At 64.5% G+C, this 24,377-nt stretch overlaps 2 protein-coding genes across 3 annotated transcripts in view; one reads left to right on the top strand and one right to left on the bottom strand.

Annotated features, from left to right (window-relative positions):
* The window catches only part of CROCC2 (ciliary rootlet coiled-coil, rootletin family member 2), a 65,922-nt gene extending 53,803 nt beyond the window's left edge, over positions 1-12,119 (bottom strand). Inside the window, 3 exon segments of the mRNA XM_041765927.1 lie at positions 6,881-7,147; positions 10,374-10,652; positions 12,042-12,119. Of these exon segments, the coding sequence (XP_041621861.1) occupies positions 6,881-7,147; positions 10,374-10,652; positions 12,042-12,119 (624 nt within the window).
* On the top strand, positions 10,229-22,420 carry MAB21L4 (mab-21 like 4). 2 transcript variants are annotated; one of them, XM_041766820.1, is made up of 5 exons: positions 10,229-12,601; positions 15,256-15,481; positions 16,499-16,652; positions 17,408-17,764; positions 18,505-22,420. In XM_041766820.1, exons 1-5 carry the CDS (start codon positions 12,118-12,120, stop codon positions 18,595-18,597), a joined length of 1,314 nt encoding a protein of 437 aa, XP_041622754.1. In that variant the 5' UTR covers positions 10,229-12,117; the 3' UTR covers positions 18,598-22,420. The 2 variants fall into 2 exon arrangements, with proteins under 2 accessions (XP_041622754.1, XP_041622753.1); XM_041766819.1 differs by having other exon boundaries at positions 17,408-22,420.
* Positions 22,421-24,377: the final 1,957 nt, after the last annotated feature.

The raw sequence follows: 24,377 nt of genomic DNA on the forward strand, positions 1-24,377 counted from the left end.
TCCGCTGGCCACTTTTCCGTGGCGTGGCCCGCAGCACAGAGGGCGCAGGCCGGGCGGGGGGTGCCTGCCAGGCTCCACGTCCTCAGGAAAGAGCTTCTCTGTGTCGGGGTAACACCTGGCCCTACGTGCTGCGCCTGGGCGCTGCCCGGTGTAGGTTTCTGTGCCTTTGTGAGCCTCGGGAGCCCTGGGAGTCCCCCCACCCCGGGAGCAGGGTCATGCTTCCTACGGGTGGCAGTGCGGTCCTCACCTCATAATGGGTGGGAGATCCGGGCCAGGCACTGACCGGGCGTTTGGGAGCGAGGGGCACAAGTGGTCACTTGTCTCTGTGCCCCCGCCCGAGCCCCCAGCATGGTCAGTGCTTGGCACAGGTCACTATGGGAATGATGGGAAACCAAGCCTAATGCGGAAATCACCAGGGGGCCTGTTGACCATGCTTGCTCCTGTGTCCCCAGGGCCACACAGACTTCCTACAGCAGGGCCAGGCGAGGTGGCCTTGAAGGATGGGGAGTCCCACAGCCAGAGGGGGCACAGGTCAGGTGTCCAGGCGGGGGCAACAGTGGCAGCGGGGTGGGTCGTCGGTCCATGTGGGGCCGGGGGAGAAGGGCGCAGGGAAGGCGGGGAGCAAGGAGGAGAGGACAGGGCGAGGGCCTTGATCACCTGCCCCCTTGACGGCTGTGCAGCCACGGTCCCCTCGGACCCCGGGGTGGCGGGGGGGTGAGCGAGGTTCTGAATGAGGAGGGGGTGGGGGCCACCTGATTAGCGCGGCTGCTCCGTCTGACCAGGTGTGATGTGACCTTGGCCGCGGCAAGGCACGCGGGGGGAAGGTTCGGAGATGGGCTGGCGCCGCTGTCCCTGGCTTGCGTGGGAACGGCACGGGGCTCGGCCCTCGGCAAGTGACCATGGTGTGACGATGCCCTCAGACCACCCCAGCTCCTGTCCCGTGGGGGGGCCCTGCAGGTTCTGGCCCCGGGGACCCGTCTCACGCCCTGATACAGACGAGGATACTGAGGTACAGTCGGTGACAGAGCCGGCTCCGGAACTGGGGCACCTCGCTGCCCTCCCTGCTGCTCGGGGTCTGTGCCCACGCCCTGCCCTCCTCCCCCAGGACCCCCCCATCCCCCCCACTCTCAGGACTCTGGCAAGGCGTTTAATCTCTTTGGTGACAGAGACTCCAGCACAAGACCTTCCCTTCTCCTGGGGGACCTCCCGGGGCACGCGCAAAGGCAGCGATGCGGGATTGGCCCTCCAGGAGGGGCCCCCCGGAGGAGCTGATGGTGGCCGTGGGCCGGCGGGCCAGCTCCCCGCGGCTACCATTTACAGAGCGACAACAGCGGCTCACGTCAAGTGTCCAGGAGCAAGTGTAATAACTGAGCACGCGCAAGACCTATTCATTGACAACCGCGGAGCGAAATTTAAAAACACAGAACAGGCGCTTCATCAAAGACGTTGCTTGTGTCCACGAAATAGAAGAGACCCCACGTCCCAGAGACGGCCGTTCTCCTCGCCTTGCCCACACCCCGTGAAATCCCAGTGCAACCCAATCCGGCGGAGTTTTCCTTTCGTAGAAATTGAAAACTGATTCTAAAATCCATTTGTAAATGAAGAGTCAGAAGGATGAAGGTGACCGTGAAGAATGAAGCTGGAGGGTGGGCATAGGCTCGCGGGGGGCCGCGTCCCGGGCCTGCGGCGGCTCAGCCAGCGAGGTGCTGGGTACGGGCCTGGGGCCAGCGGGGGCCTGGACTCTGGGGAGTGTACCTGTGTCCCCGCACACGCAGGCACCGTGCACAGGCGTGCACCCACGCTGCTGCGTGACAAAGGTGACACGGGCGGTGCGGGGCTTTTCAATGCGGGGGTGGGGGGAGGGCCACTGGGTATTCAGATCAAGAAACAAGAAAGTTTTTAGTTTCAAATATTTTCTGAATATTGATTGATTGGTTGGTTTTAGGGGGTGAGAGAAAAGAATCGATCAGTCGTGCTTGAGGAGAATCATGAGCTTCTGTGCGTCAAGAGATGCCACTGCAGGAGCGGGAGGGCCGCTGGCGGCAGACGCTGGCGGGCGTTCACCCAGTGAGGCGCTGGTGTCCGGTGACCCACGTTCCTACTAATACTCCGATAACAGAAAATGGACATTTGAGAGCAGACGCTTCACAGAGAGGATAGATGTGAGGGCCCCAGGAATACGCTGAAATGTAGGGGCGCCTGCGCGGCTGTCGGGTGAGCGTCTGACTCCCGGTGTCGGTGTCGGCTCAGGTCGTGACCTCGGGCCGTGGGATCGGGCTCTGCATCGGGCGCTGTATGCAGCGTGGAGTCCGCTGGAGAGTCTCTCTCCCTCTCCCCCCGCCCCGCCCCTCCTCGTGCACCAGTGCACGCTCTCCCTCGGATAAGTGAGTCAGATCTTTAAAAAAATGCCGGAGTGCCATATGGTCACTGGGTACACAAGTGGCGGATCCCGACGCAGCCCCGCAGTGCGCCCGCCGTCAGGGCTACACAGGCGCCCTCGGCCCGTGGTCGCGCCCTTCGGGAAGCGCTCAGCGGCGTCGGCCCGGGCCTCGCACAAGCAAACCGCGGCCCAGCCTTTCCACGTGGGCGCAGGCCCCCGACAGAAGTGGATTAATGGGGCCCCCGTGGATCCGGGCCGAGTGCTCGTGGGGGAGACTCCGCAAATGGCCGTTAGCACAACGGATAGAGAGCGAGGGATGTGCACACGGTGCACCCCTGCGCCGCGGCAGGGCGAGCAAGAGGCCACCGCGGGCTGCCTTCCGGGGGCATTGCACGGGCGGAGCCATGCTCAGGGAGTCGCACACGTGTGCACGTGGGCACACACTGTACACGCACACACATGAGCATACACTGTACACACACGGGCACACACCGTACATGCACACATACATGCACATACCGTACACGCACACACACGAGCATACACCATACACACATGGGCACACACCGTACACACACGGGCACACACCATGCACACACACAGGCACACGCCGTACACACGCACACACGAACGTATCTTTAGGAACAGGCAGGACCAACCTATGTCGGGGGGGCGGCTTCTGGCACTCTGAGACGTGCTGCCAGCCGCTCGGTTACGCGGCACACGTAGGGTTTCTGCGTGTTTCTGGACGCCTGCAATAACACTTCAACCCAAAGGGGAAACTAAATCACTGATTCTTTTTTTTTCTCTCAGAGGCCAGTTCTTTGACTATGGGATCGACTCCTTCCCCCACCCTTTGTGGGCAATGTCTTCCCACCGGCTCTCCGACCTACCGCTGCCCCACCCGGGGCTGCCCCCGCCCTCATGAAGCCCCTCCACCCACCGACCTGCATATCCCTTTATTCATCCATCCTCGGATCTACACTTCGGTGAACTGCAGCTTGTGGACCACGTCCGGCCTGCCGCGTGTTCGTAAATAAGGTTTTGTTGGAGAATAATTATACCCATTTGTTTCCGTATTGTCCATGGCTGCCTTCGTGCTGCAGCAACAGAGTGGAGGGGTTGCTACAGAGACTTCACGGTTTGCAGAGCCCGGAATATTATTCATCGGCCCTTTCCAGGAACAGCTCGCCCACCTTCGCTGTCTTCCATCTGTCCACTCGTCCCATCGTGTCATACCCCGTGCCGTGCCACATCAAGACATCGCGCCCAGCCCAGCCCATCCCATTCCATCCTTCCCATCTGATCCAACCCAACCCAACCCAACCCACCTCCTCCTCTGTCATGAGCCTAACACATTCCTCCAGCAAGCCTTCCTTCTTCCTTACGTATCAGTGATTTTTCTCTCTTTTGGACCATTCTTAGCGGACCAAACTGTTTAAATTTATATCCCCCTTTGAAGAAAAAAGGCGTTGCTCCTTCCTGAGCCTTGAGGTATCCTTGGAGTCAAGGTCTCCCACGACCTCCATGTTGCTAAGCCCAGTGGTCCAGGGTCTCCCTCTTCCTTGATGTGTTGGCAGCATTTGGGTCACCATCTCCTGAAACACTCGCGTCCTGAGTCTCAGCTGTTCTCACCTCACTGGCCACCCGTCTTGGTCTCCTTGGCTGGTTCCTTCTTGCCTCTCCCATCTCGAAGTGTGGGCGTGCTCCATCTCCCCTTTCTGTGCACGCTCACCCGGTTACCCACACGCCCACAACTCCAAATGTCTATTTCCAGTGTGGACTCCCCCCCGAGGCCAGGCCACATGCCCACTCACCTCCCTGCCTCCCTGTGGGTGCTAATGGGCTTTTCCGCTCTAAGACATTCCAAACAAAACCTCTGAGCACAATATTGGCAAACGAGGCGTAGAAAAACGATTTACAGGGCAGCCCGGGCGGCTCAGCGGTTTAGCGCCGCCTGCAGCCCAGGGCGTGATCCTGGAGTCCCGGGATCGAGTCCCGCGTCGGGCTCCCTGCATGGAGCCTGCTTCTCCCTCTGCCTGTGTCTCCGCCTCTCTCTGTGTCTCTCATGAATAAATAAATAAAATAAAAATCTTATTTTAAATTTACTTTAAATTCTTAAAAAAGAAAAGAAAAACGATTTACAAATCTCTGTATGTTTAGAAATTAGGCTATTTATACCTCTGGATAGCCCATGGATAAAATCACAATGGAAATTAGGAAACAGTTTGAACTGGACACTAATGAGAATTATTATATCAAAATTTTTGTATTTGGGGGGGGGGTAAGTGTGCACGCACATGTGCCGAGGGAGAGACGGGAAGAGGGAGAGAGAATCTGAGGCAGACTCTGCACCGAGCCCGACTCGATCCCACGACGGCAAGATCACATCCTGAGCTGAAACCAGGAGTCGGACACTCAACCGATGCAGACACCCAGGTGTCGCGTTAAAAAAATTTTTTTTTTTTTTTTGTAAAGGAAGTCTGTAAAGGAATGAGCTAAGCGCACATCTTGAAAGATTAGATGAGCAACAACCCCAAAGAACTGAGAAGCAAAGGAATAATAAATATATACGTTAAGGAAACAGAAGATAAAAACACCGTAAAGAGGATCAACAAGGGCCGAAATCAAAGAAACAGGGGCACGGCTTCGGGGTGACCCGCACCTCTCCGCGTGCCCGGACGCCCCCGAGTGGCACACCGACGCCCCGGGTGTCCCGCCCCCCAACCCCAGGGCCGGCGGCCACCCTGCTTCGGATCCTCGAACGGCAGCAAGAGGATATCGGGAACAACTTTCGCCCGGAAATTTGAAAATTTAGATATCGCGGACAAATTCCTGGGAAATTATCATTAATCGAAACCTACCCCCGAAACAGCCTGGCACATCCGGTGGCTCTTATCTTAAGGGGCCGAGACCCGGATCGGCTCCCTGCTGACTGGCCCCCGAGCCAGGGCTGTCCCGCGGGGGCGCGTCTGCCGCTGTCGGCTCAGGGTGCCCGACCCTCCGAGAACCCGGATCAGAGCGGGACGGCCGGGGCCAGGCGCCCTAGGGTGCCGTGCAGGCGCTGCCAGGGGGCCCCCCAGGCGTGGGGAGTGTGTGCAGGCCGGGTCACACGCAGGCCGCGACCTCCAGCCACACCCCACCGGGCCCTCGGTTTCCCCGTCTGCGGCGCCTCCAGCCCTCGGGCCCTGCCTCCCCGTCTGGACAGGCCTATCTGGGCATCTCGGCGCCTGCCTGCTGCGCCCCGGGGGGTGGCACCCCGATCCCCATCACCACACGCAAATAACAGGTGTCAGCTGGATGGGCAGAGGGCCCTCGGCCGGGCTCCCTGTGACTTTCAGGGCACAGTTCCCCGCAGGCAGTGGGGGGGGGGCGGCCGCGTCTGCCAAGCACCTGTGCCCACTGCCAGACAAGGGCCCCAGGAACCACTGGTAACCATAGCGACGTGGCTGGGGGGGGGGCCCAGCCTCTCTTCTGGAATCCAGAGCAGGTGATGGGGCCCCGCGCGGCTGACGGGAGTCGACGCTGCGGCCAGCTCTTGAGGCGGGAGCGTGCGACCCTTCCCTCCCTCCGCGTGCCCCCTGCTTCCGGGATGGACGCCCCGTGGGAGCCGGACTCGGTCACCCGCCCGGGGCCTTGTTTTGTCCTGTTGCATCACCCGGTTCAGGGGTCCCGTCCCACCGCGTTCTATCCTGTGTGGACATCCGTGTGCGTGCGCCCGAGCGCCCGAGCATGTGGAAGGCGACCCGGTGGCACTGCATCGCACGGCACCAGCTGTGGGCCGTTTCTGTCCTCTGGCGACCTGGGCTGTTTACCTGGGGCCGCGTCAACCCCGCAGCCAAGTCTGAGGTCTAGGACGCGGGTTCGTTAACCACTGAGTCAGCCGGGGCGGCAGGGTTCAGGGATCCCGGGGGCCGTCGGGTGGGCGGCCTGGAGCGGTGGGCGCTGCGGGGGGCTGGCGGGGCCGAGCAGAGGGCTGGCTCGGGGAGCCAGGGCGAGAGGCCGGGAGGGGCGCGGGGTGGGTGCCCGTCCCCGCCGCTGCTGCGCTGCGGTGGCTGCTCTGAGGGCCGCGCACGGAGAAGGTGGGAAGCCACGGAGCAGATCCTGGGTGACTGCACCCACCCAGCGGGGCGGCCCCCACCTCTGCCACAAGGGAAGCGTGAGTGAGATCCCAGAGCAGGGTCCCAGCAGGGAAGGGTCCCTGTGCACACTCCTGCCACCCCACGGTGTGCGGGCCGGGAGCCGAGGCCCAGAGGAGGGGCGGCCGGCCTGAGCCACGCCGCAGACGGGGAGGCCCGGTGCTGGGTCCAGTCCCTCCCGGGCCTCTCTCCGGAGCCGAGGCTGCGCTTGCGTGTGTATGTGTGTGCGCGTGCCCACGCTGACCATGTGAGCGCCACGTGCCCCTCGGAGCCGGGGAGGTGTGGCCCCTCTGGGCACCCTCCCAAGGTGCCCTCGGAGCCTACGCCCAGGAGGGTGCTGGAGGGCGGGCGCCCCACTGACCTGGATCACGGCGTCCAGCCCGGGTGGGGCCTCCCCATCGCCGGGCTGGCTGGAGGCGGAGCTCATCTGGGACGGAGCACGGGGCCCAGGGGCCGGGGCTCGGGGGCACAGGGCTGGGGGGCTGGGGCTGGGCCGCCCCGTGAGTCTCCTCCTGGAGCCCTGGCCGGGCCGGACCCGCTTCAGGGCGGCAGCCGCACACCTGCGGCACCTGGCTCCTCCGTCAGGGCGCCCAGCTGCCCCCTCTGGGTTGGCGACCTGAGTGGCCAGCTAAGGGCGGAGGCATTGCCGTGGCAACCGCGACGCAGGGATTGAGTTTCCCTGGAAACAGGAGTGCCGCCCTGTTGCCGTGGGGACCGTGGAGCGCTGTTGTCTGGAAGCCGTTTCCCGGAGACCTGGAGGCGCCCTGGTGGCGCTGTGCACCGGAGCCACCGCGGGGCAGGGGACTGGCCTCCCCCAGGCCTGGGCCCGCGCCCGCCCGGCCTTCCAGGGGCTTCTCCCTGGACCAAGTGTGCGCCGGGGGCGGACCACCGGCTCCTCCCGAGGGAGGGTCGTACACGCTGGCGTTTTCCCCAACACCTGGCAAAGAACTTAGGGGTCAGTGGTGGGGGGCGTCCCCAGAGGGCCGGACGGGGCCCGGGTGGGAGAAAGCACCGCCCAGGGACGGAGGGAGGCCCCGTCGTCCTAGCCCTGCGCGTGGACTCGCCCTCTGGGCTTGGCTTCCCTCTGGACCCCCCACCCCCACCCCGGGACCACCCACTCCGGGGGGCATTTGTGCCTAATTGGGGGGCCCAGTCCCGGGGGGCGGGGCAGGGGGAGGGACGGGCACAGACCTGCACCCGGTCCCCGGGGTCTCCCAGGGCCTCCTGAGCCAGCGTCCCCCCGCCCCCTGCCCGGCTGCACCCCTCCCAGCAGAGACCATCGGGAGCGGGGGCGACCCCCGTGACCCCCAGAGCGCGCGCTCCTCAGAGGCTGCCCGCCCGGGCAGGACCAGAGGGACCCGTCCTGAGGAACACGGCGCGGTGCTGCCATCCGCAAGGCCTCTGCCCGCTGCCCCCGGGGCGACAGCCACTCGAGTGGCCGTGCGGGGACGGGTGGGCCCTCGGGTGGACGGAGACCCACGGGACACGCGGGGCTGGCCGTAGCCTCCGGCTTCCCCCAGGCTGTGGCTGGGGCACCTCCCGCACCCAAGGCTGTCTATGGCACCCCCACCGCCGCGAGGTGGGCCGGGGGGCTCGGGGGCTCGGGGGCTCGGGGGCACGGCCGCCTCCGCGGTGTGGGGAGCGTGTAATGGGGTGTCCCCGCGGGCATCCTGGCCCTGCCCCCCCCCACGCACCCCAGCGTTCCCCTCGGCCGGCCCCCAGCCCTCCCGCCAGCCTCCGCCCCTGCACTCTCCTCCAGGCCCTTATAGGTTCCTGACGTCCATTCCAAGCCTCGCGGCCTGGGGTCCCTGCTCCTGGCTCCCGGTCCCCGGCTGTCACCGGACAAGAAGGAGAGCCTCCGACAGGGCAGCCCTGGGCCTGCGCCCGGCCCCGCAGAATGTTCCGGAACGGAGGCAGGCAGTGCCCTGGTGGGGTGGGCAGGGCCGGGCTCAGGAGGGCCGTGGCCTCACCGCTTCCTGTCCGCCCTGCTCAGGGCCACCAGCAGCCGCCCCACCGGATTCAGACCCTCCCGGGCGTCCCGGCTTCCTGGTGTGAGGGCCACCCCGTGCCCTTGGCGGCATCTCTTGTACTCGCCCCGACACACGGGCCGCGGGTGGGTGCAGCAGGGCCTGCGGGGACGGGACACGCGGCCCCGACACGCCCCAGGAGGACAGGTCACTCGCAGGGCAACCCCAGAGGAGGTGGGAGGCTTCCAGGGAGCAAGGCGCCCCCACCCAGCCCCGGGGCCTCCCGGCCCGCCCTCTGCTCCCCTGCCAGCTGCCAGCCCGTCTGCGCCTGGGGACTCCTCCCCGGGGGCTGCCCCCCCGCACGGCCAGCCGTCGTCCAAGTGTCCGTGGACAGAGGGCAGATCAAGGGAGGTGCCACCCGGGAGGGGACCGGGACGCGGCCGCCAGGACCAGGGACTGCCCGGGCCCCGCGGGCGTTGGGCTCCGTGGAGCGAGCGTCGCCACAGCGCTGACCCACGGCCACGAGGTCCTTAGACGGGACGACGGGCCTCCGGCGGATCCAGATCCTGGGGCCGTGACTTCCGGCCCCGCATCGGGTGCAGAGACCTCTTAAAAACAAAATCCTAAAGTAAAAGAATCATGGAGAGAGAATGAGGGTGGCGGTGGGTGGCGGTGGGTGCGGTGGGTGCGGTGGGTGCCGGGCGGGGTCGGGGGAACGGGGAGGGGGTTTGGCAGCAGCGGGCGGGGGGCGGGCGGATTCTCCCGCGAGGAGGACAGAGTTTCAGCTTGGGGAGGGGCCCTAGAGGCGGGCGGAGAGCAGGAGGCGCCCGGTGTGAAGGTCCCTCGTGTCACGGGCTTGACATTTGAAAATGGTTAAGATGGTAAATTTCATGTTTATTCATCATCATAAAAAACACAAAACCAGACCAAACTCAGGCCTGCCTACAGCACCCGGGGGCGCTGCGCTCCGTGGCTCCCCGCCGGTCTGCGGCCCCTGGCTCTAGCGGGCGGCGGGGAAGTCGGTCTGACCCCGCTGGCCCCGGGCCCCGGACGGACAAACCTGGGTGGCTCCCAACCACGCGTCGGTGCCCCCGCCCCTCTGCCCGGGGCCTCCTTGGGCCCCCTTCCCCGGGGAGCCCCCAGGACTCCGTCTAGGGTGGTGGCCGCCCCCGGCCCCCTTCTCGCCTCCGGAAGCTTCACGGCCCGGCGTCAGCCCCTGTTGCTCGTGCCGCTGGCTGGGGTGGCCACGTCCAGGTGACCGTGCTGGCCGGCCGCGCCCCTGCTTCTCCTGGGGCAACCCTGAGCGCCCGCAGACACCCGGACGGCCACCCCTCTGCCGCCCCCCAGCCACAGGGGACCCCGGCTTCCTGCCCCGCAGCCCTCAGCGCCCTCCACCCGCCACCTCCGGGCGCAGCCCCACGTGCGCCCTGCTTGATGGAGGCGGGGGGGGGGGGTGCCGGCCTTTATGCCAGAGCGTCTCTGCGAGGGAAGGCAGCGAACTCCCACCCGCCCCCCTGCACCACCCCCTGACCCACCCCTTGACCCGCCCCGCCTGCACCCCTGCAGCCCCTGACCTGCCCCACCCTCCACCTGCCCCCTGCACCCCCGACCCGCATCACCTTCCCCCTGCACCCCCGACCTGCCCCCCCTCCCCCTGCCCCCCCCGACCCTCCTCGCCCTCCCCCTGCACCCCCTGACCCGCCCCCCTCCCTGTGCTTCCTGGGGGCCTTCTGCCTCAGGCCCTCGCCCCTTCCACAGACCAGGAGGCTGCGGGCCGGCAGCCCTGCACCGGACGCTGGAGGCAGCTGGGAAACGGAGCGGGGCCTTCTGAGGGGGCTCCGGGGCCGGGGAGCCGGGTGGCGCCTCACCTCCCTGCGGTGGCCTCACCCTTCCCAGGGCCACCGGGGGGCATGTGTGGCCGACGCCCCCGGGGCCTGGCAGGCGGGAACATGCCACAGGAGCAACGAAGGTGCGCTCACAGCCCCGTCCGCGGCCACAGGCCACGCGTGTCAGACCGCGTCCACCTTGACTGGGCGTCGTGGGGCCACACACCGGAGTTCGGCCGTGCTGCGCCCGTGACGGTGGGGCTGCGGGCACCTTGGCCGCCGCGGGGGGGCTGCTGGCCAGGAGGGCACCGCGCACGAGGGGTGGCCGGTCTCCCGCCAGCTGGTGGCCAAGGCGCTGTCATCACCGCCGGAGCGGGAGGCGTCTCGGGAGCCCCTTGAGGCCCAACGGCTCTGCATGTCCTGAGCGTGAGCAGCTTCTGGGCCCCTCGGCTGCACGAGCCCCTGACCCTGGGGGAGAGGCCTCCCGGGTGCGACGGAGGGGCCCACAGGCCCCGGGAGCCAGGGCCAGGGGCAGGGCTGCGGGACCAGCTCCTCTGCAGCAACGCCCCTGCCTACCGGTCGGGTCCCTGGAGACCGAAGGACCTGTGCAGGGGGGCGGGGGGGGAGGCAGGCCGGAGCGTCCGGTCCTTGAGCTGAGTGGCCGCCCTAGGACAGGGACGGACGTGCTCTGGGCAAGGCCACAGGACAGCACTGGGCCCGCTCTGAGGACGGAGAGTGTCTCTTGGTTGGCGGTGCTGTGGCTGCCCTGAGAGGTGGTGAGCTCCCCGTCCCGGGAGGTGTGGAGGCGGAGGCCCAGGCCCGGGGCCTCCAAGCACCAGCACCAGGAAGTGCGCGCCTTGGATGGAGGCTCTGCCCTGGCACCCGAGGCCCCTGCGCGGGTGGGGGTGGGGGTGGGGGCTCCCCAGGGCAGAGGGCGGGCGGCAGGCAGCGTCTCCAGGATCCCTTGTTAGGGGCTACTTCCAGGCTCGCTGTTTGCACACCCTCCAGCGGGGCACCCGGCGTCCAGGGGCCAAGGGTCGGCGGGGGTGGCTCCCCGGCTGGTCGGGACCTGCCTGCCTGAGCCTGAGCTGAGCGGGAGACAGGCTGGGCCGGGCGGGCTCCCAGCAGGGCGCTGGGGGGGCGAGGCCTTCACCCAGCGAGGCGGGGCCGGGGAGACTTCCCCTGAACCGGGGCGGCGGCGGGCGGGCCTCCAGCTGCAGCCCCGGGTGGGTGCGGGCTCCCCGCAGCCTTGGGGGTTGGAAGGGAGGCCCCGGGGGGGCAGGATTCACACCCGGACCCCCCGAGGCGCCCCCTCTCAGCTCTCGGTCGGGCACAGGTATCTGAGCGGGTGTTGAGGCTGCCGGGCAAGTGCAGCTGCCCAGGGGCTCCCCCCACGGGGGCTCGGGGAGCCACCACACGGCCTGGCCTCTGTCATCGCAGCAGTGGGGCCGCCGTGGGTCCCTGCCCCCGTGGCTGCGGCGAGGGGACCGGGCACAGGCCCCCACCCCAGGACAGCGTGGGGGAGGTGGCCAGGCACTGGGAGGGGCGGAGTCGGGGTGACAGGAGGAGGAGCCCCGCCCCGCCCCAGGCTCCCAGTGACATTCCTGGCTGCTGGCGACTGACTCAGCCCCACCTGAGAGGCCAGGGCCGGGCCTGGCTATTTAACCGGGTGGCGGTGGTGGCGGTGACACCGCGCTCGGGGATCCTGCTCCGCGGAGCTGGGCCCTACCTGGAGGGCAGGTGCGTCCCCCCGGCCCGCCGGCCTCAGTGTGGCCCTCGCGGGCTGCCCTGCCCCGGGCCCAGCCATGGCGGTGCAGGTGCCCCTGTGGCACCACTACCTGTGGGCCATCCGCTCCAGGGGGGCGCCGCGGGCGCGGGACTACCAGCGTGCCGAGGACGTGCTGCTCACCGTCCTGGAGCGCGTGCACGACCTGGACCCGCGCTTCCTCGTGGACTACTCCCGTGACCTGGAGGCCTTCCAGTTCGCCCTGCGCTCCTCCGAGGACCCCCTGGACATGGAGGTGCCCCTGTGCGTGGACGCCGAGGCCCTCCTGGTGGAGGAGGTGGGGGCCGCCGAGGCAGGGGACGGCCCCGCGTCCTGCCGCCTGGGGGTGTCCCGGGAAGGGCCCCGGCCTGAGCGGTGGACGGCCGACGACGTCTTCAACGTCTCCTCGGACGGGAGCACCGAGTGCTGCGGCCACATCGTGCCCAGCAAGGTCCTGCGCATCCTCAAGGACCTTCTGGTGGCGGCCATCGTGCACTGCAGGCACCAGAGCCTCATCGCGCCAGGTAGCCGCCGAGTGACTGGGCACGGGTGTGAGGGCAGCGCGAGCACGTGTGTGCGTGTGCGTGTGCAGGCCTAAGTGTGCACACGTGGGGGCGTGTGGGTGCACGTGTGCACAGACTGCGGCTTCTCTGCACCTGCGTGTTGGGGTCCGAGGTCCCTTCCAGCCCCAAACACCCCTCAGAGGACAGGTCCTGCGCTTCTGGCTCTGGCATGAGGACCCGGAGGTCACGCTGCGGCGGCCGGGACTCATTAGGCCGCTGACCCGCCGGCGGAGGGTCCCTGCCGGTCCTGGGTGCTTCTGCGAGCAGCTCCAGGCCAGGGCGACAGTCGTACGGGTGCCACACGGCACGGGTGGGAAGCCTGGGTATGTGCACACGTGTGCGTACGGGGTCATGATCACGTGTGCGTGTGCGCCTGTGCGTGTGCAGGTGTAAGTGCACGCGTGAGCGTGTGTAGGGGCTGTGTTCGCGTGCACATGTGTGCACAGATCCGTTTTGATTTATGGTCTGGTTGCCCCTTGGTGACCTGGGCCCTGAGCAGGCCGTGCAGGGCAGGCGGGCCTCAGTCTCCCCTCTGGCCTCGCTGGTGAGCCCCGGGGTCGGACCGGGCGCCGCATGGACCGAAAGCCCGGGACGGGATGGCGTCCCCTGGGGCCGGAGCAAAGGCCTCGGGTTGTCCTGAAGGGGCCAGGACCAGAGCAGAGGGTCCGGCTTCCCCTGGGGGGGACAGGCCGGGGTCGGCGGCTGCCCTGGGCGCTCACCTGGTCCCCACGTCCGCCGTGATGTCAGAGGACGGGGCCGGTCAGCCCATCTCAGGGACGGCGACCTGCCCCGGCTGCTCCGAGTGCTCTTCCAACACCAAGGGCAGGGGCGACTTCCAACCCTGGCTGTCCCCCCGGACCTGCCCGGTGGCCCGGGGCGGGTGGCCGCCCTCGCAGGGCAGCCGAGCCCGTCATCAGGCGCGCCGAGTGCCCCCGGCCCCTTCCACATCTTCTCTGGCCATCTCTGAACCTTCCAATTACTGGGGCCACTTCTGTCTTCTCGGGTGACTAACGTGGCCGTTCCCGCCTGGCCCTGTCCCCCGCCGGCCTGCGCCCCTCCCACTGGGGTGCGCCCCGCCCTGGGCCGTGTAGCCACACTCCGAGGTCCCGGCTGCCAGGCGGAGGTGGCTGGGCGCCCCGCCCAGGGGCCCAGGGCGTTGGGTGTGCAGGGAAATTCCAGGCATTGCTTCCTGACACTTAACCTTAAAAGGTAAGCACAGCGGCTCCAGGTGACAAGGTTCAGGCTGCTCCCACCCAGGGACGAACCGGTGAGACCGGGCTGGGGGCTGCGGCGGGCGCGGTCGTGACCCGGCGGGTGTGGCTGGCCGCCTCCCAAGCCATCACCTCCGTGGCCAAAATGTGTGCCCCATGGTAGCTGAGGACATGAAACCGCCGACAGAAGCTCTGGGGGGACGCGCCTCAAGCCTGAAGCGGGGGGAGCCAGGGATCCCTGGACGCCTTCCTTCCTTTACAACTGATGGGGAAACTGAGGCTCGTTGGGGGGGCCCAGGTGGCAGGGCCATGACCTGGTCTGGGCTGGGTCCCAGGAAGAGGCCCAAGAACTACCCTATAGGAGACTGGGGGAGGGGTCTGCATGGGAGGGAAGGGGTCTGCATGGGGAGTAAGGAGTCCGTGTGGGGGATGGGCCTGCATGGGGTGGGAGGGGCCTGCATGGGGAAGGGGCCTGCATGGGGGGGAGGGGCCTGCATGGGGGAGGGGTCTGCATGGGAGGGAAGGGGTCTGCATACTGCATGGGGGAGGGTCTACATGGGGAGTAAGGAGTCCGTGTGGGGGATGGGCCTGCATGGGGGGGAAGGGGCCTGCATGGGGGAGGGGCCTGCATGGGGAGGGAAGGGGCCTGCATGGGGAGGGGCCTGCATGGGGGGGAAGGGGCCTGCATGGGGAAAGGGCCTGCATGGGGGGGGAGGCGCCTGCATGGGGGGGGAGGGGCCTGCATGGGGAGAGAAGGGGTGTGCGGGAGGTGCAGGCTCCTTCCTACAGGACCCCCAGGGCTGTGTGTGGGGTGGGACAAGGGGAAGGCGGCTCCCTCCGTTCCATCCCCGGGGACCTTTGTCCAAGGCACGTACTGGGGACTCCCCAGGGGCTCAGCTCCCAGGCGAGGGCCTCGCAGCCTGGCTGGGCAGGGGGAGGGAAGGGGAGACCGCTCTGAGCCCAGGGCTGGCCGGGGGATAGGAGTGCCCCCCACACCACAGCTCCTCTGCTGCTCTGTGTGGTGTTGATATGTTTTGGGGGAAATGACGACTGAAGCAGAAGGCCCAGGTCTTACCAGGGCAGCCGTACACCCAGCCCCCAGCCCCATCACCCTGGGGATGTCCCCTGCTGGGTGGGTGGGGGTTCGGGGTCAGGGGGCGGGCACGGGGCTGCGTCTGAGTAGCGAGGGGGGCGGGCGGCACTTTCCCTGGTGTGCGGCTGGGCTGAGGTTCTGGGGGCCCCGGGGCGGCGTGGAACCCAGGAGGGCAGGCTCCCGCACCGGCAGCCTTGGGGTCCAGGCCGTGCCGGGCGCCGGGCACCACGCGGGCCCCTCCCCACACCGGCCTCCCGAGAGGTGGGGGGGCAGTGGAGACGGCGGTTCCAGGGCCCGGCGCGTTGTTGCAGGTTCCCTGAACGTGGACAGCCTGAGGGAGGAGGAGCTGCACCTGTCCCTGCTGGTGTCCAGCGGCTGGAGGACGGTCCGCTTCCACGTCGTGCCCGTGGTTCGCAGAAAGCACCGGGTGCCCGCCCTGGAGGGGGCCCAGCTGACGCGTGCGTTTCCTGGGGGCAGCTTGAGAAGGATCGTCGGCCAGGAGGTGGCCCTGGTGCCGGCCGGCGCCCAGCTCTGGAGGTAGGACGCGCCTCCTGCGCCCGTGGGGTCCCGGGGAGCCTGCAGGATGGGCCTGCTGACCACCGCACCCCCGGCCCCGAGTAGGAGGCCTGCGGGCATGAGGCGCGGACAAACCGGGAAACGCAGGGGCCGCCCTGGACGGGACCCCCGCGACCCAGCCGACACCTTTGTCTCGGGTGTGAAAGTCGCCAAGAGGACAGCGACCGGTCCGGGGCCTGCAGGTGCCCGGAGCGCTCAGGAGGGGCCCCACACGGGGAGGGTGACCAGACGATCTGGAGCATCCCCCAGCCGTGGGGCTGGTGCAGGTCCCCCTCGCCCACCGGCCCCGGAGCCCCGGCCGCCCCCCAGGGCCCCACGGCCGCCCCCAGTCTGCGAGCTCAGTGAGGCCCTTCCTCTCTCATGTCAGCGAGAGGACACCCCGAGGTGGTGTCTGTGGGACGTAGGAGGGGGGCAGGAAGGGGAGGGTGGGCTGAGCCGTCCCGCGTGCAGGGAAGCAGGGCCGTCCATCCGGACGCCGGGGTGCAGCGCGTCGGTCCCGAGCCTCCGCGAAGAGTGGGGCCCCCGGGGCCCTGGCCACCACGGCCCAGCAAGCATGCAGGGAGCGCCCCGGTGCACAGACCCCAAGGGCCGGCCCTGCTGCTGGGGGCGGCTTCCGAGCCCCTCGGGGCTTGCGGGGCTGCCCGGTGAAGGCCGCACCTCTCCAGTGGGGCCCGGACTGGCCACATCAGCCGAGCGCCAGGAGGCTCCCCGTACCCCTCCGTGTTCTGGGGCCCGGCGTCTCCGTGAAAACCCACCCTTCACATCCGACTGCCCGCCGGGGCGGTTCCTGGGACACATGGGCGGGGAGGCTGGGCGCCGGGTGCCGGCCTGGACCACCCTGCGCGCACGGGCTTCTGATCCGGGGAGGCCGCAGAAGCCGGGGCTTTCCCTCCTGGGGACAAGCCGCGGCTGCGGGGGGCCCTGCGCCCCCGGCTGAGGCCCCGAGGCCGACACTGCGGTGCCTGTCCTGGCCCCCAGGGTCTCCACCGACCACCTGCTCACCCGGCTGCTCGGCGCGCTGGGCTCCTTCCGGGGCCACCGCCTGGACAGCCTCTCCATCCTGGACCGGGTCAACCACGAGAGCTGGCGCGACAGCGGCCAGAGCCCTGGCCTGACCTACAGCCACCTGAAGGTATGCATCGTCGGGGGGCTCGGGCGCGGGGGTCCCTGGTGGCCGCAAAGCTTACCCCCGGGGGTCATCCCCGGAGAGGAAGTGGCCTGTCCTGCAGCTGGGCCCCTCGCTGGGCTGCTGCGACGTGGCGGGAGCCGTGTCCTCCTTCGTGACCATCGGGTGCAGAGAAGAGTGACGGAGGGCAGGGCGGGGGCGCCAGGCAGCGAAGGCGGGCAGACGGGGTCTCTGCCCGGAGCGAGGCTGGGGCAGGGAGTGCTGCTCCGTGACGGGACGGGGCTGGCAGGGCGGCCTGACCCGGCACAGGAGAGTCCCTCTGAGCCGCTCCCTGCCCCCTGCAGGCCTCCGTCCCAGCCCTGAGGGGTTGCCAGCTTCCTGGGGGGCCCTCGGGGTCTGCAAGCTGCGGCTGCTCTTAGGTCGGGCTGTGGGCACGTTCGGTGGGAGGGGACAGGGTGTGAGGCAGAGGCCAGAGGAGGCGAGAAGCCTCGGAATCTCCCGAGAGGGGTCCTGGGCTGGGGGCTGGGGCCCCTGTGAGCCTGGACTCAGTGGCAGCGCCCTGGGGAGTCGGGGAGCTACCAGGATGGAGGCCACAGGCCGGGAGGAGCTGAGACTCACCCTGGGGCATCCGGGGGGCGTGAAGTGGGGGGTGGGGGGCTGGTGGGCCAGGGCCTGGGGGCCGGGGGCAGGCTGCGGTGGGCTGGGCCGCACTGGACCAGACGGGGGCCGCCAGCGGGCGCCTGACCCCCCACCTGCTGCAGACTGTGCTGCTGTGGGCCTCGGTGCTCTTCCCCGCGCCCGAGGACTGGGCCGAGCTGCAGGGCGCCGTGTACCGGCTGCTGGTGGTGCTGCTCTGCTGTCTGGCCACCAGGAACCTGCCGCACTTCCTCTACCCCGGCTGCAACCTGCTGCGGGACGCCGGCCTGGACCTCAACGCCCTGTACCAGCGGGTGGAGCACTTCGCCAGCCAACCTGAGGTGTCCCTGCGTATCCACGTCACCCACCTGGGCCGCAGCCCCCCACCGCGCATCGGCAACGGGGTCAAGGCGCTCCTGCAGCTGCCCGCCAGCAACCCTGCCTACTGGGCCACCGCCTACTTCGACGTCCTGCTGGACAAGGTGGGCAGGGCCGGCCGAGGGCGTCCCAGGCAGGCCCGGGGCAGCATGCAGGTGGGGACAGAGCCCTCATCCACACCCCCAGGGTCAGGTCTGTCCTCTGGACAGCAAGAGAGCGTCAGGGAAGGTGTGACCTCTGGAGGTCAGACAGGCCGTGGGTGCCCCCTGCCCGTTAGTGCCCGGGAAGCAGGGCACGCGTCCGAGCCAGAACCGCCCCCAAGCGCACCCCTGACAAGTGCTCCGTTCCTCACGGAGTCTGCTGGCCTCACGGGCTGTCCTTGCAGGTGCAGTTCCTGCTCATGCCTGGACCCAGGAGCCCCATGCTGTGTCCTTGGGACTAGGCATCCTGTGGCCTGGTGTTGGGGGGTCGCCTGGCCGCTCTGCTAAGCCCTCCCTCCCCTGCTCCCACAGAGCCCACTCCTGCTCCTTTCCCTTGGGCCGACCCGCACCCTCACCCCGAAGGGCCAGCACCGTCTCCCTCCGGAGCACAGGGGGCTGGCGGGATGAAAGCAGGGGGGTGATGGGTGCTCAGCCCTCCACAAGCACCTGCGGGGTCAGGCCCATCTGGGGGGACACCCACGTACGAGGAAGAGCCCCTGGAGGAGAGGCCCTGGGTGGCTCCACATCTGAGGAGGCCTTGCAGGCAGACCCAGAGGCAGGAGGTCCTGGCAGCCGGGGAGCACGTGCCCCTGCGAGGGGCTCTCATGACTCTGTGACCCCTCTGCCCCCCGCCCCATCTGCAGTTCCAGGTCTTCAACATCCAGGATAAGGAACGGATCTCCGCCATGCAGAGCATCTTCCAGAAGACCAAGACCCTGGACAGCGAGGAGTGCTGAGCTGGTTTCCCCCGACTCCGCCTTTACCACCCACAGCCTGGCTGCCCTGCCCCACAGAGGGTCCCAGGACACTGGGGGGAGAATGGGCTTCTCCTGAGGGGGGCGGTGGGTGGTAGAGACGTCCGCAGGGCCACCGCAGACTGTCAGGATGGCCTCGTGGGAGCCTGAGCGTGCCGGGCAGCAGGCCTCTGGGAGCAGCTGCCCAAACGCCGGGCCTGGGATGAGGTGCCTTGGGTTTCACAAGATGCGTGTTGACCCATTCTGTGTGATGTCATCAGACTCTCAAAACCAAGTGTCTGCATGACACCTGGAGCCCCAGAGCTTGTCCCCACCTGCGTCACGAGCCACTCTGTGGTGACGAATACTGTATATCTGATCTTGAATAAACTCGCGCACTGGATATACACAGTGGGGATGGGGCCTTCCACTTTCCGTGTATCTTCCGTGGAGAAGATTTCCCCCGGGGAAACCTAGACGTACAAGAAGCTGGTGTGCACACAGACAATTCCCAACTTTCTCCAATCCCTGTAAATGACCAGCCTCTTCCCCAGTGTCCCTTCCTTCTAGTTCGCAGAGGAAACTGAAGCCCACACCCACAGCTCCGTCTGCCAACCCGGTGTCAGTCCTGTCACGGTGGAGGTGCCCCCTTTTCCTGTGTAAGGTGGCGTCTTCCCGCCTCTGACACCACCCCCTGCATCTGTTCTCACTGCCCCATTCCCCCCTCCGCATGCTCTCATCAGCCCGTGACAGCAGCCTGTAGCCCCTTCCCCACTGCGTTCTCACGTGAGAGTCCCAGAGACCTTCGTGTGCCCCAGCCAAACAGACATGTTCTCCTTTCCACCTCTTCGCCTCTCGGTGACATTCGTTCCTCAGCTTCCAAGCTGCAGCCCACACCCTGGCTCTGGGAAAGGGGCCTGCAACCCCACAGCAAGTGCATGTGGCAGCAACTTCCCCAGGCTCCTCCACAATTTCCACGACCATGTGCCAGAATAGCCACCCATGGAGCAGAGGAAATGCAGGACCCTTGAAGGCTGTGGGGTGCGGGGCCTTAGCTGACACTAATACAGGGGGACGCAAAATGCCATTAGAGTGGGGGCTTTAAGAACACAGAACCTTGGCCCAACCTATTCAGGGAGGGTACAAAGTGCCCGGGCCCACACTGTGAGCATTTCCTCAGTGTCTGAGTGTGTAACAGGATGTGCGTTCTTAGCAGGAGCAAGAGCCTTAATGGTAGGAGAGGCCAAGGGGAAGACTTCAAAAGCACTTGTTTTCTCATGGCCAAAATAGTCTGGCAAAACAACCTTAGCATCACCCTGAAACACCCTAATTCACCAGTATAACCCTGGCAAAAGTCAGAAGAGTCAAAAAAAAAAAATGAGATACTTGGGTATAAATCCGACAAAATATGTAAAATATCTCTATGAGGAAAGCTATAAAACTCTGACGAACAAAATCAAAGAGGAAGTAAGAACGTGGACATACCATGCTCATGGATAGGAAGGCCCCACATTGTCAAGATGTCGGTTCTCCCCAGCCTGACCTGTACGCTCAGTGCAATCCCAAGCCCAGCAAGTCATTTCGTGGATATTGATAAACTGATTCTATTTTTCTTTTTTTTTTGACAAACTGATTCTAAAGTCATAGACTCATGACCCAGAATAGCCCCCATGATACGGGAAGAGGAGAACGAACTTGTAGGATCGACAGTACCTGACCTCGAGACTTCCCATAAGGCTGTAGTCCTCGTGACAGCGTCATATCAGTCAGACAACAGACAAATAGGTCAGTGGAATGGAATATAGAGCCAGAAACAGACTCACAGAAATAGAGCCAACTGATCTTTGACAAAGCAGCGAAGGCAATACAACGGCGCAAAGATAGGCTTTGCAACAAATGGCGTTAGGACAACTGGATGTGCACATGCAGAACGATGCAGCTAGACACAGACCTTACACCCTTCTCAAAAATTAGCTGAAAATGGGTCATAGACATCAATGTAAAGCAAAACAAAACAAAACAAAACAAAACAAAACAAAACAAAACAAAAAAACCTATAAACCTCCGGGAAGATAACATAGGAGGACACCTAGATGACCTTGGGCGTGGTGATGACGTTTTAGCTACAGCACCAAAAGCGCGATCCATGAGAGAAAGAATCAGTTGACTGAATTTGACTGAAATTAAAATCTCCTGCTCTCTGAAAGATGATGTCAAGAGAGTAAGACAAGCCACAGACTGGGAGAAAATATTTGCAAAAGACACATCTGACAAATGATTGTTATCCAGAATATATACTTAAAAACAAAACAAAACAAAACCACCTCTTCAAACACAACGAGAAAGCCAACAACCTGAGTAAAAAATGGCTCAATGGTTGGCCCAGGGCATGACCCCGGGGTCCTGGGATCGAGTCCCACATCGGGCTCCCTGCATGGGGCCTGCTTCTCCCTCTGCCTGTGTCTCTGCCTCTCTCTGTGTCTCTCATGAATAAATAAATAAAATATTTTTTAAAAAATGGACCAAAGCCTCTAGCACACACATCACCAAAGAAGATGGTAAATAAGCACATGGGAGACGCTCCACATCATACGTCATCGGGGACGTGCAAATTAAAACAACCGTGAGAAACCCCTACGTGCCTATGAGAACGGCCAAAATCTGGAGCGGTGACGGCGTCGACTGCTGGCCAGGATGTGAGGCCGCCGGGACTCCAGTGTGTGGCTGGGAGGAGCCCAACATGACAGCCCCTTTGGAAGACAGTTTGATGGCTTCTCACAAAATTCAACGCACTTTGGGCAGCCCAGGTGGCTCAGTGGTTTAGCGCCTGCCGTCAGCCCAGGGCGTGATCCTGGAGACCCGGGATCGAGTCCCACGTCGGGCTCCCTGCATGAAGCCTGCTTCTCCCTCGGCCTGTGTCTCTGCCTCTCTCTCTCTCTCTCTCTCATGAATAAATAAAAATCTTTAAAACAAAAAATTAAACGCACTTTTACCATACACCATCCAGCCATGGCATTCCTTGGTATTTACCCAAAGGAGCTGAAAACTCATGTTTGCACAAAACCCTGCACACGAATATTTACAGCCGCCGTATTAATAAATAATCCCCCAAACCTGGAAGCAGCAAGATGCCCTTCAGTAGGTGACTGGATAAATAACCTGGTCCATCCAGACAACGGAATATTACTCGGTGCTAGAAAGAAATGTGCTGTCAACCCAGGAAAAGACGTGGAGGTACTTAAATGCTTGTGACGAAGTGAAAGAAGTCGTTTTGGGAGGCTGCACCCTGTAGGATTCCAAGTCTGACATTCTGGAAAAGGCAACAGCACGGAGACAGTGAAAAGATCAGCGGTTGCCATGGGTGAGCAGGGGGGAGGGGGTGGGAGGGATGAACAGGTGAAGCACGGAGGATTTCAGGGCTGTGAAAGTCTCCGTATGATACCATACGGGCGGGTCCAAGTCATTGCACACCTGTCCAGACCCGTAGAGGGCAAACCACCGAGAGTGAGCCGTAGTGTGCATGACGGGCTTTGGGCGATGATGGTGATGATGTGTCTGTGTGGGTTCATCCGTAATAACCCACGTACCGTCAGGTGAGGGGTGTCGGTGCCTGTGTAACGAGGGGCAGAGGGTTTATGGGAAACCGCTACACCTTCCTCTCCATTTTGTCATGTATCTGAAATTGCCCCCCAAAGGAAAGTCTTTAAAAGCTAAAATAAATGTGGGGAACCCCGGGTGGCTCAGTGGTTAAGCGCCTGCCTTTGGCCCAGGGCGTGATCCTGGAGTCCCGGGATCAAGCCCCACGTCGGGCTCCCGGCATGGAGCCTGCTTCTCCCTCTGCCTGTGTCTCTGCCTCTCTCTCTCTCTCTCTCTCTGTGTCTATCATAAATAAATAAATAAATAACTCTTTAAAAATAAATAAATAAATAAAATAAATGTGAAATGTCTAAAATCACCTGCATCATGGTGAATGACACCATGATGAGCCAAGCGGCTCCGCTGGGAGCTACAGACTCAGAGCCAGGGCAGCCCGGCGGAAGGCCCTGCGTGGCGGCTGACCGCGGGGGGCTCCCTTCCCAGCCCCGCTGGAGAGCACGTTACAAACGACTCGTGTTCACCTGGAAGAGGCCTCAATGTCCGCTCAAGGTTGTCCCAGGCGGGGGTTGACCCCCCTGCTCGGTGTCACGACATAGGCCTCCTGGACCCTCGTCACCTGGCCTGGTCCCGTAGAGCATCTCGCTCATGATACGGACCACATCATGCTAATAAGACCTGAGGAGCGTTGACCGGCCAGCGCTTCGGATGCCTCGTAAGACAGTTTTATCCCGGAGGGTGGGCGGTAAATGCTAGTCTCAGGGTCTGTGTCACAGCTGAAGATTCGAGAGGCTCGGTGGCCTGGGCACGCCAAGCCGAGACACGGCTTCTAAGGAACAGCCGAAGCGTTTACCTCTTGCCGCCTCGGCCGCGATGAGCCGGGCAGTGCTGGCCGGGCCTCCTTGGATTTGCAGATGGCTTGCACCTCTCTTGGCGTGTCCGCCTGTCGGGGCCTCGGAGGCTGTCAGTTCTGAGTGCGGCCAGAGCGCAGCAGGTTCACGCAAGGTGCCCCTGGGGGAACGGGGCGCTGCAGGGCATCCCTGGGAACCGTGGCCTGCAAGCTGAAGCTCTGGGGCAAGCCCGGGCCCTCTGGAGCCGAGAACCGCCCTCCGTTCCGAGCACAGCGTCTGTCGTGAGTCTGGGCCCCGGTGGAGAACGAGCCCCTGGCACAAGACCCTAGGGGGCTACATGACCCGAGCTGCCTGTCACGAGCCAAGTGTTACAGGGCGGGGGGGGGGGGGGTAGGTCTCACCTGCGCGGCGAGGCAGGAAAAACAAGTAAAAGGCATGAATATTGCAAAGGAAGCAAGACTGTCCTGTTCATAGACCAATTGCTCTCCTAACAGAAAATCGTGAAGGAATCCGCCAAGAAACTCCTGAACTTTGTGAATTTGGTGAGGTTGGAGGACGGGTTATGGGGGAAAGTCAAGTGTCCTTGTATACACGTTAAGAATGAACTATTGGAAATAAAGATTTTAAAATACCATTTACGGGAGCGTCAAAACTGCAAAAAAACAAAAACAAAAACAAAAAAACCACCCAGGAAATAGGTAACGAGAGGTACGGAAGTCCTCCGCACCGGGAACACCGCTGGATGGGATTTAAAATTCCCCAGGCCACGCTCAGGAGGAGGAAGTTACATTTTGACGATTTCCATTAACCTTGAAGCTTAGATTTGCTGCCATTCCTATCAAACTTCTAAAGAGATAGACAAGGTGATTCTAAACGTACATGGAGCTCGAGGGACCCAGGGTAGGAAAAACAGTCTTTAAAAAGGGAGGGGGGGGCCGCCCGGTGGGGGGCTCAGCGGTTTAGCACCCCCTTCGGCCCGGGGTCCTGGGATCGAGTCCCGCGTCGGGCTCCCCGCATGCAGCCTGCTTCTCCCTCCGCCTGTGTCTCTGCCTCTCTCTCTCTCTCTCTCTCTCTCTCTGTCTCATGAATAAATAAGTAAAATCTTTTAAATAAATCAATAAAAAGGGAGGGCGGAATCAGAAGACAGGCACTACCTGCTTGTAAAACTCGCCGGGGCGCTGCGGCACAGGCTGCGGTCAGGGTGACGAGGCGCGAGCCGGGGCGGCCGGGGACGGCGGGGAGGGAAGGCCCAGGCCCGGGCTCAGGCTCCGTCCGATCCCGAGGAAGCAGACAGGAGGCAGCAGAAACAGAGAGAAATAAACGCGGCTCCCCAGCCCC

This window comes from Vulpes lagopus, chromosome 8, assembly GCF_018345385.1.
Source record: "Vulpes lagopus strain Blue_001 chromosome 8, ASM1834538v1, whole genome shotgun sequence".
Taxonomy (NCBI): domain Eukaryota; kingdom Metazoa; phylum Chordata; class Mammalia; order Carnivora; family Canidae; genus Vulpes; species Vulpes lagopus.

Excerpts from the sequence above, each read along its gene's own strand:
- MAB21L4 (XM_041766819.1), top strand. The coding sequence starts at position 12,118 with ATGGCGGTGCAGGTGCCCCTGTGGCACCACTACCTGTGGGCCATCCGC. Across the intron at positions 12,602-15,255 it reads CCAGAGCCTCATCGCGCCAG|GTTCCCTGAACGTGGACAGC; the intron begins GTAGCCGCCGAG and ends GCGTTGTTGCAG. Across the intron at positions 15,482-16,498 it reads GCCGGCGCCCAGCTCTGGAG|GGTCTCCACCGACCACCTGC; the intron begins GTAGGACGCGCC and ends CCTGGCCCCCAG.